This window comes from Phyllostomus discolor, chromosome X (assembly GCF_004126475.2).
Source record: "Phyllostomus discolor isolate MPI-MPIP mPhyDis1 chromosome X, mPhyDis1.pri.v3, whole genome shotgun sequence".
In the NCBI taxonomy this organism is placed as follows: Eukaryota; Metazoa; Chordata; class Mammalia; order Chiroptera; family Phyllostomidae; genus Phyllostomus; species Phyllostomus discolor.
The window spans coordinates 41,632,000-41,646,196 of NC_050198.1; the positions used below are offsets into that span (position 1 = coordinate 41,632,000).

General features: G+C 38.9%; 1 protein-coding gene across 5 annotated transcripts in view; it reads right to left on the reverse strand.

Moving 5' to 3' along the window:
• Positions 1–14,197, reverse strand: part of MTM1 (myotubularin 1) — a 154,295-nt gene that overhangs the window by 12,305 nt on the left and 127,793 nt on the right. For all 5 annotated transcript variants that reach the window (XM_028522491.2, XM_036016732.1, XM_036016730.1 and 2 more), the window contains 4 exons: positions 11,683–11,868; positions 9,909–10,115; positions 8,834–8,926; positions 8,093–8,206 (listed from right to left, as the gene is read on the reverse strand). In XM_028522491.2, coding sequence (XP_028378292.1) covers positions 8,093–8,206; positions 8,834–8,926; positions 9,909–10,115; positions 11,683–11,868 — 600 coding nt within the window. The remainder of the gene's footprint in view (positions 1–8,092; positions 8,207–8,833; positions 8,927–9,908; positions 10,116–11,682; positions 11,869–14,197) is intronic.

Below are 14,197 nucleotides of genomic sequence, written 5' to 3' on the forward strand. Positions count from 1 at the left end.
TATAGTAAATGTGATTTTTTCTTAGTTTTTATTTCTGATAGTTCATTGTTCATGTACAAAAATGTGATCAATTTCTGAATATTGACTTTGTACCCCACTACTCTGCCAAATTCGCTTATTAGGCTGAGTAGTTCTTTTGGTGGAAGATTTTCCATGTACACTATCCTGTTGTCTGCAAAAAATGAGTTTTACTTCCTCCTTTCCAATTTGGATGCCTTTTATTTCTTCTCATCTGATTGCTATGGCTAGGACCTCCAGTACTATGTTGAATAAGAGTGGTGAAAGCAAACACCCTCATCTTGTTCCTCATCTAAAGTTTTTGCCCATTGAGTATGGTGTTGGCAGTAGGGTTTTTGTATATGGCCTTTATTATGTTAAGGTGTGCTTCCTCTATTCCCACTTGCCTGTGTGTTTTTATTAAAAATGGGTGCTATTTTATCAAATGCTTTTCTGCATCTATTGATATGACCATGTGATTTTACCTTTGATTTAGTTTATATGATGTGTCATATTTATTGATTTGCGAATATTGTATCATCCTTGCATCCCTAGAATAAATCGCACTTGACCATGGTGTATGATCTTTTTAATGTATTGTTGGATCCTGTTTGCTAGTATTTTGTCGAGGATTTTAGCATCTATGTTTATTAGAGATATTGGCCTGTACTTTTCTTTCTTTGTTGAGTCTTTACCTGGTTTTGGAATAATACTGGCCTCGTAGAAAATGTTTGGTAGTCTTCCCTCTCCTTGAATTTTTGGTAATAGTTTAGAAGGGTAGGTGTTAGTTCTTTGAATGTTTGGTAAACTTCACCCATGAAGCCATCTGGTCCAGGGCTTTTGTGTGCCATTTTTTGATAAGTGTTTCAATTTTGCTAGTTGTTATTGCACTATCCAGGTTTTCTGATCCTTTCTAATTCAGTTTTGTAAGATTGCATGTTTCTAGAAATTGACCCATTTCATCCAGGTTGTCCAGTTTCTTGGCATATAGTTGTTAATAGTAATTTCTTACAATTGTGTATTTCTGTGGTAACAGTTGTTATTTCTTCCATTTCTGATTTAATTTACTTAGGTTTTCTCTAATTTTTTCTTGATGAGTCTAGTTCATGGTTTATCCATTTTGTTTATCTTTTCAAAGAGCCAGCTCCTGGATTCATTGATCATTTGAATTGGTTTTTAGTCTCTGTCATTTTATTCTGCTCTGATCTTGATTCCTTCCTTCCCACTGCTTGCTCTGGGCTTTGTTTGTTGTTGTCCTTCTACTTCTTTTAGATGTAGGGTTAGATTTGTTTGAGATTTTTCTATCTTTTTTTAGGTAGATATGTATACTATGAACTTCCTTCTCAGGAATGCCTTCACTGTGTCCAACAGGTTTTGTTTTGTTGTGTGTTCATTTGTTTCCAGGTACTTTTTGATCTCTTCCTTGATCTCATTGTAAAACTGGTCATTATTTAATAACATGTTATTCAGCCTTCATGTATTTGAATCTTTTTGAGTTTTTTTCCACGAGACTGGTTGCCACTTTCAAGTCATTGTGATATGAGAAGACACCTGATATGATTTCAGTGTTCTTGAATTTGTTAAGGCAGGTTTTGTGTCCTAATATGCAGTCTATCTTTGAGAATGATCCATGTGCATTTGAGAAGAATGTGTATTTTGCTTCCCTGGTGTGAAATGTTCTACAAGTACCTATTAAATTAATTTGATTTAGAGTGTTTTTCAATTCAATACTTTTGTTAATATTTTGATTAGAAGATCTATCCATTGCTGACAGTGGGGTGTTAAAATCATCTACAATGACTGCATTGCTGCTTATCTTTCTTAAACGCCTCCAAAATTTTCTTTGTATGCTTAGATGCACTATATTGAGTGCATATATGAGGTCTGTCTGGAAAAAGTCCAGCCACTGTTAATATGAGAACAGTTTGCATGACATCAATGTAACCTGGCATCCAAGGAGAGTGGACTGGAATGTGCATGCATGAACAATGATGACTTCACTGTACTAGTCTGTGGGGGCAATGGATGCCACTGAGGAGCCATGTGCATTGTGTGGCTGTTGCGTTCAAAATGACTGAGCAAGTAGAGCAACAGATCTGCATCAAATTTTGCATTAAGCTTGAACATTCCTCCACGGAAGCTATTCAGATGATTAGAAGGCTGCAGCTATAGACAACTGGTGACTGGCAGCTTCATCATGACAATGCATACCTGCGCAGTTTTCTGGCAAAACATCAAATACCCAGGTGATTCAGCCTCTTACAGCCCAGATTTGCCACCCTGTGACTTCTGATTTTCCCAAAGTAAAATCACCTTTGAAAGGGTAGAGATTTTAGACAATTGATGAGAATCAGAAAAATATGACAGGGCAGCTGATGGTGACTGGGAATAGTGTGTGAGGTCCCAATGTGCCTACTTTGTAGGGGACATAGTTGTCACTGTCCTATGTACAATGTTTCTGGTATCTTGTATCTTCTTCAATACATGTGTCTATCATGTTACATAGCTGGATACATTCTAGACAGGCCTCATATAGTTACAAGAGTTATATCCTGTTGTTGGACTACTCCCTTAAGTATTATGTAGCGATCTTCTTTGTCTCTTGTTATGGTGTGTTTTTGAAGTCTATCTTGTCTGATATATGGATTGTTTCCACAGCTTTTTTCCCATGTCCATTTGCGTGGGAGATTTTTTCCACTCCTTCATTTTTAGCCTGTGTATATCTTTTGTTCTGAGGTAGGTCTTTTATAAGCAGCTATATGTAGGTTGTTTTCTTATCCATTCAGTTACCCTATGTCTCTCAATTGGAGCATTTAAGCCATTTACATTTAAGGTTATTGGTAGATACTTATTCATTGCCATTTTCCCCTTTGTACCTGTGTTCCTTCCTTCCTGCACTTCTCGTTTCTTCTTCTTAAAGCAGTCCCTTTAGCATCTCTTGCAATGCTGGCTTGGTGGAGGTGTATTCTTAGCCTTCTTTTGTCTGTGAAGCTCTTTATTTCACTTGCCATTTTTAAAAAAGAGCAGTGCTGGGTAGAGTACTCTAGGTTGCAGGTTCCCACTTTTCATTACTTGGAATATTTCATGCCAATGCCTTCTGGTTTGTAGTGTTTCGGTTGAGAACTCTACTGATAGTCCTATTGGAGCTCCCTTGTATGTTACTAGCTATTACTCCCTTGCTGCCATTAACATTCTCTATTTGGGACTTCTGGCCAAGATGGAGGCATAGGTAGATATACTTTGCCTCCTCACACAACCAAAAGAAGGACAAATTTAAAAATGAAAAAATAACCAGAACTACCAGAAAAATCAAAGTTAATGGAAGTCTGACAACCAAGGAATCAAAGAAGAAATATTCATCCAGACTGGTAGGAGGGGCAGAGATGGGCAGCTGTAGTGGAAGGGACTCATGGCAGGTGGCAGCTGGTGGACCAGGTGGTCTGACATTTTCATGTGGATAAACTGGGAGGAACAACTGGGGAGCAAGACTGACCACGCAACCCAGGGTTCCACTGCAGGGAAATAAAGCCTCAAAACCCCTGACTGAAAAAACTTGTGGGGATAGAGGTGGCAGGAGAAACTCCCTGCCTCATAGGAGAGTTCACTGGAGAGACCCACAGGGTCCTAGAATGTACATAAAACCACCCACCCAGGGAATCAGCACCAGAAGGGCCCAATTTGCTTGTGGGTAGTGGAAGACGTGACTGAAAGCTGGCTGAGAGCTGAGCAAGTGGCACTGTTCCCTCTCGGACTCCCCCGCATATAGTGCCAAAACACAGCAATGTGGGTTACCCCACCCTGGCGAATACCTAAGGCTCTGCCATTACTACATAACAGGTGTGCCAAGACAAAAAATATGGCCCAAACGAAAGAACAGATCAAAGCTGCAGGAAAAATACAATTAAGCAATGAAGAAATAGCCTACCTATCAGATGCACAGTTCAAAACACCGGTCGGTAATCAGGATGCTCACAGAAATGGTTGAGTATGGTCACAAGATAGAAGAAAAAGTGAAAGCTATGAATAGTGAAATAAAGGAAAATGTACAGGGAACCAAGAGTGAAGGGAAGGAAACTGGAACTCAAATCCACAGTTTGGTATAGAAGGAAGAAATAAACATTGAACTGGAACAGAATGAATAAACAAGAATTCAGAAAATGAGGAGGCTCAGGAATCTCCGGGGAAACTTTAAACATCCCAACATTTGAATCATAGGGGTGCCAAAATGAGCAGAGGAAGACCAAGAAATTGAAAACCTATTTGAAAACATAATGAAGGAGAACTTCCCCAGTCTGGCAAAGGAAATAGAATTATCTCTGCCTGCTGGCCTGCTGTGAAGCTTAAACTAGATGAAGACCTGACTATTTCTGTGAGGGCTTTTGTTGGAAACAGGGGGCTGTGATTCCTGGATCTCCCATGGCAGATACCTTTCAGATTTCAGGGAAGATGGTCGGTGTATTTCCCCTACCCTGAGCCACTTGTCTGAGTCTGTCAGGGATAATTTTCCTGTACTCAGCAGGGCAAGGCCCCTAATAGGCTTCCAGAGCCCAGATTTTTGGTTTGCTGGATGCCAGGAGGGTGTTTCTGTGGCTCTCCTGTGAGGGTGAAGCACCAGTGTGTTTCCCAGGATAGTGTATGGATTGGCTGCACCCTACCTCCAGTCTCTGATGACCCCTGAGTCTGTTTATGTTGCTGTCTCCTCAGCAAGGGTTGAGATGCAGGATGGGAGAAAAGAAAGACTCCCCACCCCAAACAAAACAAAAAAACAGAACACCAACACACAGCAAAACTGAAGAACAAAAAAAGTTGCAGAGTGAAGCAAACAAGATTTCAGAGGTTGTGACAAGGGGATTTCCAGAGGGTAGGGGGAGTGGCATCTCCCAGGGTAAGGTACTTGATTTTCCTCAAGGAAGGGCTAGCTCCCTTCAGGAAAGATGGCTGCTGCAGAGCTCAGGTATATCCAGCACCCCCCCCAACCCCACAGCCACTCTCCTAAGACTCTCCTTAGTGCCTCACACTCCAGATTCTCCCCACATCACTCCAGTATGCATCACACTCCCCTTGCTGGGTCCCAAGGTGAGTACCTGCAAAGACAAAGCCTGTGCTTTGCCCCTTCAAGGAGAAAAGAAAAGGAAAAAAAAAGATGGTGGATTTGTCTCTAGCAGTTTTCATCTCTCTCCAGAGCAGAGTGCCCCCATGGTGCAGACTCATTGCTCTCCTCATCCAGATGTTCTAGGAATGTCCCTTTTGTGGGTTATGCAGACTCTCCTGTTGTATTTGAGTCCTGACTTTTATTGGCCCATTCAATGGTGGGAACTTCCCCCCTTCTGTCTGCCTAAGAAACTTAACCCCTACCATGACCACCTCTGCCTTGAGAGGGCTTCTATGTGTGGGTTGGATCCCCAGTTGGGGCATGTACAGAAAGCCACCTATTGACATTTCTCTCTCACACCAATGCCTCTCCTCATCTCTCCCAAATAAATAGATAATATCTGGTATGTATCATCTTCTTTCAAGTCTCATATCATCCAGTAGCAAAACTAACACTGGACAGTGGAGAGGTGCTTGCTCTGCTACCTCCAGTGAGTCTCAGCCTTTGGTTCCCACTGCTGCACTCCTGCTGCAGTCTCTATAGCCAGCATCTCCCTGGTCACCTCTCTCCACCTCCAGCACTCCCAGGTCCTCAGCTGAACTGCTGTCTCCTCAGTTAGACCCTGTCCCATTTGTGGTTCTAGCAGCACCCAAGGCAAGGGAGGTGATAGCCCCCCACCGGCAATTACTGAAGCCCCTGGCTCCTGGCTCCTGGTGGTGGCAGGGTGCACAACCCAGTCTGGGGTAGATGGCACAGAGACAAGTCTGGATGCAGAGGTGTGGCTGCTTCAGCAGCTTCTTCCTGAGGAGGATATTGTAATTTCCTCTAATTGGCTCCTGCTCCAAATCTGTGCAGCCAGATGTGCTGGGCTGGGCAGCAGCAGCAGCAGCAGCAGCAGCTGTTCCAGGAGAGCCTGGGTCACCTATTTACAAGTACCCTTGCAGGTGGGCAGGCACTCGCACACACAGTCACGCATTCATCTGCGCACATGCTCTCTCACACCTGCTCTCACTCACATGCAGCTGGATTTTTGAGTTGATTGCTCTGTGGTTTATATGCAAGACTGATATGGGGATAAGAGCAAGTGGATGGAACTTTCAGCTCCTCTGCAGACATCTCAGAACCTGGTATAATTCTAATATAATATTTTTAATTTCAAGTTCTTTTTTGACCTCTAAATGTTCTTTCCAAATAATATTATGTTATTATTTCACGGTACCTATATTTTCTTCTCTTTCTTGGGACATTAAGTGCTAGCTTCTTGTCTGCATTTTCTCCCCTAACTACATGGTAACTATTTTTTTCCCCAGCTGTTCTCTCTCTCAGTTGTCTGCTATTATGTGAGAGTGGAGGACTGAAGAGGTGATTGGAAGTTCTGAGATCATGAGGGCTGTCAAATTGAGCTTCACTGTAAGGAACCCTAGGTGTTGATATCTCTAGATCCTTCTTCATGGACTAGTCAAGTTTCCCCAGAGATGATTTTCTTTTAATTGAGGTGGTGTTCACATACCATAAACCTCAAAATTTTGAAGTCTACAACTGGGTGGCTCTTAGTACATTCATAATGTTGTGTAACCATCACCTCTATCAAGTTCCAAGATATTTTCATCATCCCAAATAGAAACCCTGTATCCATTAACCTATCACTTCCCCAATTCTCCCCTCCTGCCAGCCCCTTCTACCACTGATCAACAGTCTGTTTCTATGAACTTGTAATTCTGGATATTTCATATAGACAGAATCACACATTATGTGGCCTTTTATGTCTGGTTCCTTTAACTTGGCATAATATTGTCAAGGTTCATCCATGTTGTTGCATGTACCAACTTCATTCCCTTTTAGGGCTTAATAATATTCCATTGTGTGAATATACCATACTGTGTTTATCTATTCCTCAGTTGATGGACATTGGGATTGTTGCCACCTTTTGGCTATTATTAGTTGTGCTGCTATGAACATCTGTGCACAAGTTTTTTGTTTCAACCTCTATTTTCATTTCTCCTGGGGGGTTATGTTTCTCTATGTATATGTGTGTGTGTGTGTGTGTGTGTATACATATGTATATATACACATGTATATATGTGTGTATATATGTATACATACACACACAGATATAGATATAGACATAGATATTGCTGGGTCATATGCTAATTGTACATTTAGCTTTCTGAGGGACCACCAGACTGTTTTCTACAGTTGCTGCACCATTTTACACCCCTACCAGCAATGAATGAGTACTGCACTTTCTCCCAATCCTCGCCAACAGAAACTTCTTTCATGCCCCTACCTGGGAACTAAGGACCTGCTGCCAGAATGCTGGGAGTCAGCAGAGGAAATGAGCTGGGGTTCTCACAAGCCAGCTCACATTCATCACATCACTCCCCTGACCCACCCATACGCTCTCTCACAAAGAAACCTCTGTCAGAGTCCTCAGCTCCATAGAGAGGTAGAGGGTATCTGGGGAAGCTAACTAATTCTAAACAGACCTTCAGTTTATCTTACTCTTGTCCCTTGACCCACATACCTGGTACATCTTCACCCCAGAGTCCTTAAGTCATCTGGGGTTCCTTCAATGTAAAGCAGGCTGGTTACTGGCCTCTCTACTGCTGGTTTTAGATTCAGTTTTCTCAAACTAACATATTTAACATTTACCTAATAGCTTTCCAGTTTCCAAAAGTTTGCTGAGATGTATCCTTTCTCATTTTCCCTGTTCTTATGAGTTTATGCCTTACAAGATTCCCTTTACTGACATTTTATGGCTTTTATGGGAGGGAGACCTTGCATATCTATAAAGTTATTCCTACTTCCTGAGGGTAAATCAATGTCTTACCTCTGCAATAAATGCCAGCCACTCAACAAACCCTGGTTGAAATCAAAACACCCAAGCTTAGGGTAAAAAAAAAATGAGAAACATTGCATTTACCATAAACCAAGTTATCAAATTCTTTGTATTTCATGGCACGCTAGCCACATATAGGTAAAAAGATTAGCATTTTCACTCACTTGTCTTTCTCGAGCAGATTCACAGTTGTATAAGAAAGTACCAAAGCGGCAACTATACAGATGATCCAAAATTGTTATCAAAAATCGTTCATTGAATTCAAAAGCTGTAGGGAACTATACAAAAACAAAGAAGCAAATAAAACATAAAAACTCTGGTTGACCTTTTATAGGGCTGCAAAGAGGTACATAAACTTTACCATCCTTTGCCTTCAAGGAAGGACAGCAGAGGCTGCAATTGGCATATGTCCCATACTCTTTTATTGGTTCTTTGCATAGGACTGAGAAGTTTAAATAAGGGTCAAGTAAAGGAATAAAAAAGAAATGGAGGAAAACAAGCCGATTTTCTGGGTTTTCCTGAGTGTACAGGGCATACAGGGTAGTTTAATTATTTAAGGTATTATAAGTTAGCAGACACACCTATATACAAATGCTAGTATAGAATGGATGGAAAAGATAAATTCGTATTGTCAATTCTACTGCTCCTTCATTAGTATAGTTAATATAGTTAAGTATTGAATTTTAAAACCTTTATTATGAAAAAATCCTACACATATAAATAGTAGTGGAAATAAAAAAGGGAAATCCATGTACCCATTACCCGGCTTCAACAATTACTCGCATATGGCCAAACTGGTTGCAGCTCTTAGTTCTGTCCTGTATTATTTGGAGGCAAATCCCATATATTGTATCAAAATATTTAAACATTAGGTTGAATGTATTTTTATCCTATATACCCCTTACCTGTTTTGACATTTGCCATACACAATCAATAAACTGGAGAAAAATAGGAGATCGGTCAGCATCTGCGTGGTTTTTATCACCATGACCTATTCTCTGAAATAAATTGATGGGTGTAAAACTGAGAAATCATATAACTCACAAAACATGACAATACAATTCAGCAATCTGCTTTCCAAATGCCAGGTCTCTCAGAGAGTAAATAGTATATTTTTCCTTGGCAACATAGAAAATAATATAAGGTTTTGAAATAACAAAACTTAAGTATATAAACTTTCATAAAATACCAAGAGAAACTGGCAAATCATCATCATTTGTGAATGTAACAACTATTTCATCTGATTGGAATTTTGTCCGGGTCCTAGGCAGCTGCAGGTAGATGGGACCAGCCAAATTATCTTGCAGAGTATTTTATCAGCTGCTAAGCAGCCAGTTATAAAGTTTTAGGACTTGAAACCACACACAAAAGGATGTGGTTATTATAATTAAAAGTAAGTTTTTTTCTCTCTTAAAAATATGACAAAAAATCCTCATCATTTATTTATTTTCTAAACAATGATTCTTTTTACTTAAAAATGTTATTCACACTACTTATGAAATTTAGATGAAGGCTAAAAGGCTACACAGCAGTGTTTCTGAGTATCATCTGGAGAGGTTGTGAAAAATGCTTCTTCAAAGGGTGTCTGGAAACAAGACCTGGAAATAGGAATTTTAATACATTCTCTCAATTTTAAAAATGTGTATCAGAGAAAAATAATGACAAAAGCCTTAACTGAAAGTCTAGCATTTCTATAAAATATATTTGGCTCTAATACCTATATAATTTCAATTTAAACATTTCCATGCAGACTCTTTGTTTTACTTTCAAGGGAAAGTGCAAATAGTGCACATGGATAAACATGTCTCCTAAAGAGACTTTCCAGCCCAATGCATCACACATTTTCAAACCTGTAAAGTGTTATTTATTATACTCCTCAGATTTTCTTTTTAAATATCAAGATATGGTTTAACAACAAGGTTTTAAACTCCAAATGGCAGTGATCTGACATTTTAAACATCAGCTTTATTATTTACTTACAGATGCAAATTTATGTCCAAAACTTATCCATTCCTTTTGTACCAATATTTCAAACCCTTCAATGCTACGATAGAAACTGTCTAACATCAGCATGGCCAGGGACGTCAGCTGGGCAGTCCTGTCCCATCCATCACTGCAGTGTACAAGCACAGAGCTCTTCCCTGAAGAAACTTTGTCTGCTACTTGAATGGCTCCTGTCAAAACAAGCTAGTAAAGAAACATATGCAAAAGTGTTGGTAGCTGCAAGGTACTGCTTCAATTTGAAATGGTAGTTTTTAACCCTAGAAAAAGTCCCAAAGATGAAAAACCAGGAGCTGCAGGATCTGCTGTTCTTCCTCTACAGAAACTGCATTCAAATGCAACTAGATATTTTTTAAAAAAACAAACACCAAAAGGAAAACTGCATTTCAAACTCTTATTCACATAAGTGATTCTCTTAGTCTGCTGGGGCAGTCATAACAAAGTACCACAGACTAGGGGCTTAAACAACAGACATCACTGCCTCCCCATTCTGGAAGCTGAAAGTCCAAGATCAAGTTCCAGGGAAGAACCTATTCCAGGCCTGTCTCCTACCTTCTGCTAGTTCCTTGACTTGTGGCAACTTAACGCCAGCCTTCATATGGTATTCTCCCTGTGCATGTGTCTCTGTGTTGAAATTTCCCCTTTTCATAAGGACATCAGACTTTTTGGATTAGGGGCCCTTGCTACTCCAGTATGACCTCATCTTATATAATTACATCTGCAGTGACCCCAAGTTCCAATTAAGGTCACACTCTGAGGTACTAGAGGTCAGGACTTCACCATATCAATTTTGGGGGGACATAATTCAACCAATAATAGTGATAATATTAGAAAAATCAGTGGCCCAACAGGTCCAGTCTAGACCTTACAGGCCAGATGCAATGGAAATCACCTTTTAGCATATGCTTGACCCAGTTTCCTACTGTTGACATCATATAATATGGTACTTTTGTTACAACTAATAAACCAATGGTGATAATTATTAAAATGTTAAGAAACCTGTTAACTTATTTTTAAAAGTCCACATGTCACTCAAATTTTCTTATTTTTTACCTAATGTCCTTTCTGTAATCCAGGATACCACACTACATTTAGTTGTCACAAGTAATATTTTTGCAATTCATTTTTGAGGATGATAAATTAAGAAAAAAATGAAAGATAGGTGAAATAAAAATACAATTCCTATTGAGCTGGAAAATAAAATTTCACTAGAAAATAATCTACCTTAATAATTCATCCATTTAAAGTAGTCTTTTTGTTTCTTTATAGAATTAAATGGCAGCTTATAAAAGTGTTAGTTTGCTCAGATAGCTGTTTTGCTTTTAAAAGAATGGAGGTTTTTGATGCCTTTATTCAGGTGAAGGACTGAAATAATAAAAACACAAAATTTATTCTTTAAAGTTAGTCAATTTGAGATTGGTTTCAGTAAAAATAATCTCTCTCAAGGCCCGTGAGGGTCATACCCACTAACGGTTAGATAATAAACTGGCTATTCCTAAATAAACCTGCATGAAAGACTCAACTACTACTACTGTTGACATGGAAAGGGACATCTCTAAAGACATTAAAAATATTCTGGAGGTGATGTAAAATCTTTAGGTTTGGTAAGCAAATTTTAAGGAAATACAAAACTGCCAAATACAGAATCCTATACTACAAATATTTCATCTCTCACTGTTCAATATGTTTAAATTTAAGAATTAGGAATTCTTATTTCACTAAATAATTACTGATTTTTTAAAAACATACTTGCCTTGATATGTTCTAACCAATGAGTTGACTCCAAACTGGACAACCAGTGAGATTCTTCTACATTAGGATAAACAATGTCTTTGACTTTTTTTAAAGATTCCCGCATAACATGAATGTTATGAATGTCTAAGAAGAAAAGTTCGGTGTTATGATATGCATCATCACTTTCATATCCTCCTCCTGTTGCCTAAGAAACGAGATATACACACAATCAGTTGCATTTTCCATTTCTTTGTTTTTCTAACTTTATTTTTCAATTACAGTTCATATTCAATATTACTACGTATTAGTTTGAAATGCAGCACAGTGGTTAGACTAATCATATATGTACAAAGTGTTCCTTTCCATATTTCTGGTACCTACCTTGCACCATATACAGTTATTAAAATATTATTGACTATATTCCCTATGCTGTACTTTACATCCCCATGACTATTTTGTCACTATGAATTTGTACTTCTTAATATCTTCACCTTTTTCACACAGTAACTTCATGCCCTCTTCCCTCTGGCAACCATCAATCTGTTGTCTGTATCTATGAGTCTGTTTTGATTTTGATTAGCTGTTTCCTTTGTTCTTTAGATTCCACATATAAGTGAAATCATATGGCATTTGTGTTTCTCTGACTGACTTATATCACTTAGCATAATACCCTCTAGGTCCATTCATGCTGTTGCAAATGGTAAGGTTTCATTCTATTTTATGACTGAGTAATATTTCATTGTACATATGTACCACAACATTTTTATCCATTCATGTATTGATGGACACTTGAATTGCTTCCATATCTTGCCAATTGTAAACAATACTGCAATGAACATTGGGTGCTTATGTTCTTTCGAATAGCATTTTGGGTTTCTTCAGATATATTCCCAGAAATGGAATCACTGGGTCATGAGGCAAGTCCATTTTTAATTTTTTGATGACTCTCCATACTGTTTTCCATAGTGGCTGCACCAAGAGTGCATGAGGGTTCCCTTTTCTCCACATCCTCGTCAACGCTTGTTTATTGATTTGTTGATGATAGCCATTTTGACAGATGTCATGTGATATCTCATTGTGGTTTTAATTTGCATTTCTCCAACAATTAGTGATGTTGAGCATCTTTTCATGTATCTACTGGCCTCTATGAAGAAGTATCTATTCATGTCCTCTGCCCACGTATCCTTTTTTTTTTTTTTGTATTGAGTTGTATGAGTTCTTCATAACTTTTGGATATTAACCCCTTATGAAATCTGTATCATTGGCAAGTATCTTCTACCATTCAGTAGGTTGCCTTTTTGTTTTGTTGGTGGTTTCCTTTGCTGTGCAAACCTTTTAGTTTCATGTAGTCTCATTTCTTTATTTTTTCTTATTTCCCTCACCCAAGGAGATATTTCAGAAAAAATAATGCTGTGAGAAATGTCAGAGATTTTGTGTTTCCTACTTCATCAGTAACTTACCCAATATCTGAAAAGTTATTAGTCCTGTAAATTTCAACCCCAAACCTTGCAAGTTAGATACAATGACTAATGGAACTTGACTTGGTATCCAACCCCAAACCTCAACAACATTAGTCACACCTTGAGCTAGAAAAAGAATGGCAGGCTGGCAATCCTGGGGGGCAGGGTGTGTTTGTGAGAAAATATCATTTTCAAAATATTTTAGAATTTCTAGCTCTTCTTCCAGATCTGGAAAGACAAGAACAGGTTCTGAATGGTCCTTGTTCTCCATGAGTTTAATAATAGTACTTTTCAGGGGGAGGCGCTGGCTTCGTAATAGTGCTCACATGGGACACAACAGGCCAGAGGAAAACAACAGACTTTGGAATCAGACAGACTGAGATTGACAGCTCAGTTTCAGCCCTTCCTTGCTGTGTAATGTGGGAAAAGGCACCTAACCTCTATAAGGCTCAGTGTCCTCTTCTGTAGAATAGGGATAATACTACCTAGGTCTCACTGGAATAAAAAATGCCATATTCTATAACAGCTGACACCAGCCACTGTTTATTGAGCCCCTATGATGTCCCAGATACTGTGATTTTTTGCTTCACGTACTTTTATTTGACTGTTATAGCAATACTACAAAATAGCTTTTACCATTCCCATTTTGCAAATCAGAAGAAATGCTATATAACTATCCCCAAGGTCATGCAAGTAATCAGTAGAATAGAAGTTGTCTGACTTCAACAACTGAACTGTTTTCTAGTGCACTATTACTGGCTGCTATGCAAACACCAAGGACAGAGCACTGCACATAGTGGGACCTCAAAGCACAAAAGGCTTCAGGAGAAGATAAGACAGCTGCCACCTACCGCAGCACCTACAAGCATTAATTGCTAGGGCAGTCATCACCACCTTCACAGCTTGGTAAAGATGCCCGTTTTTCACATAGACAAGAAGAAATGCTATGATTTTGTTTAGGAACCTAGCTGCCTTCTTCTTAATGTTTTTAAATGCCATGGAACATGTGGACTCTGGTTCTTTAATAAAAATTTAAATTATTTGAGAGATTTGTGAAGAAAGAAATGTTCTATA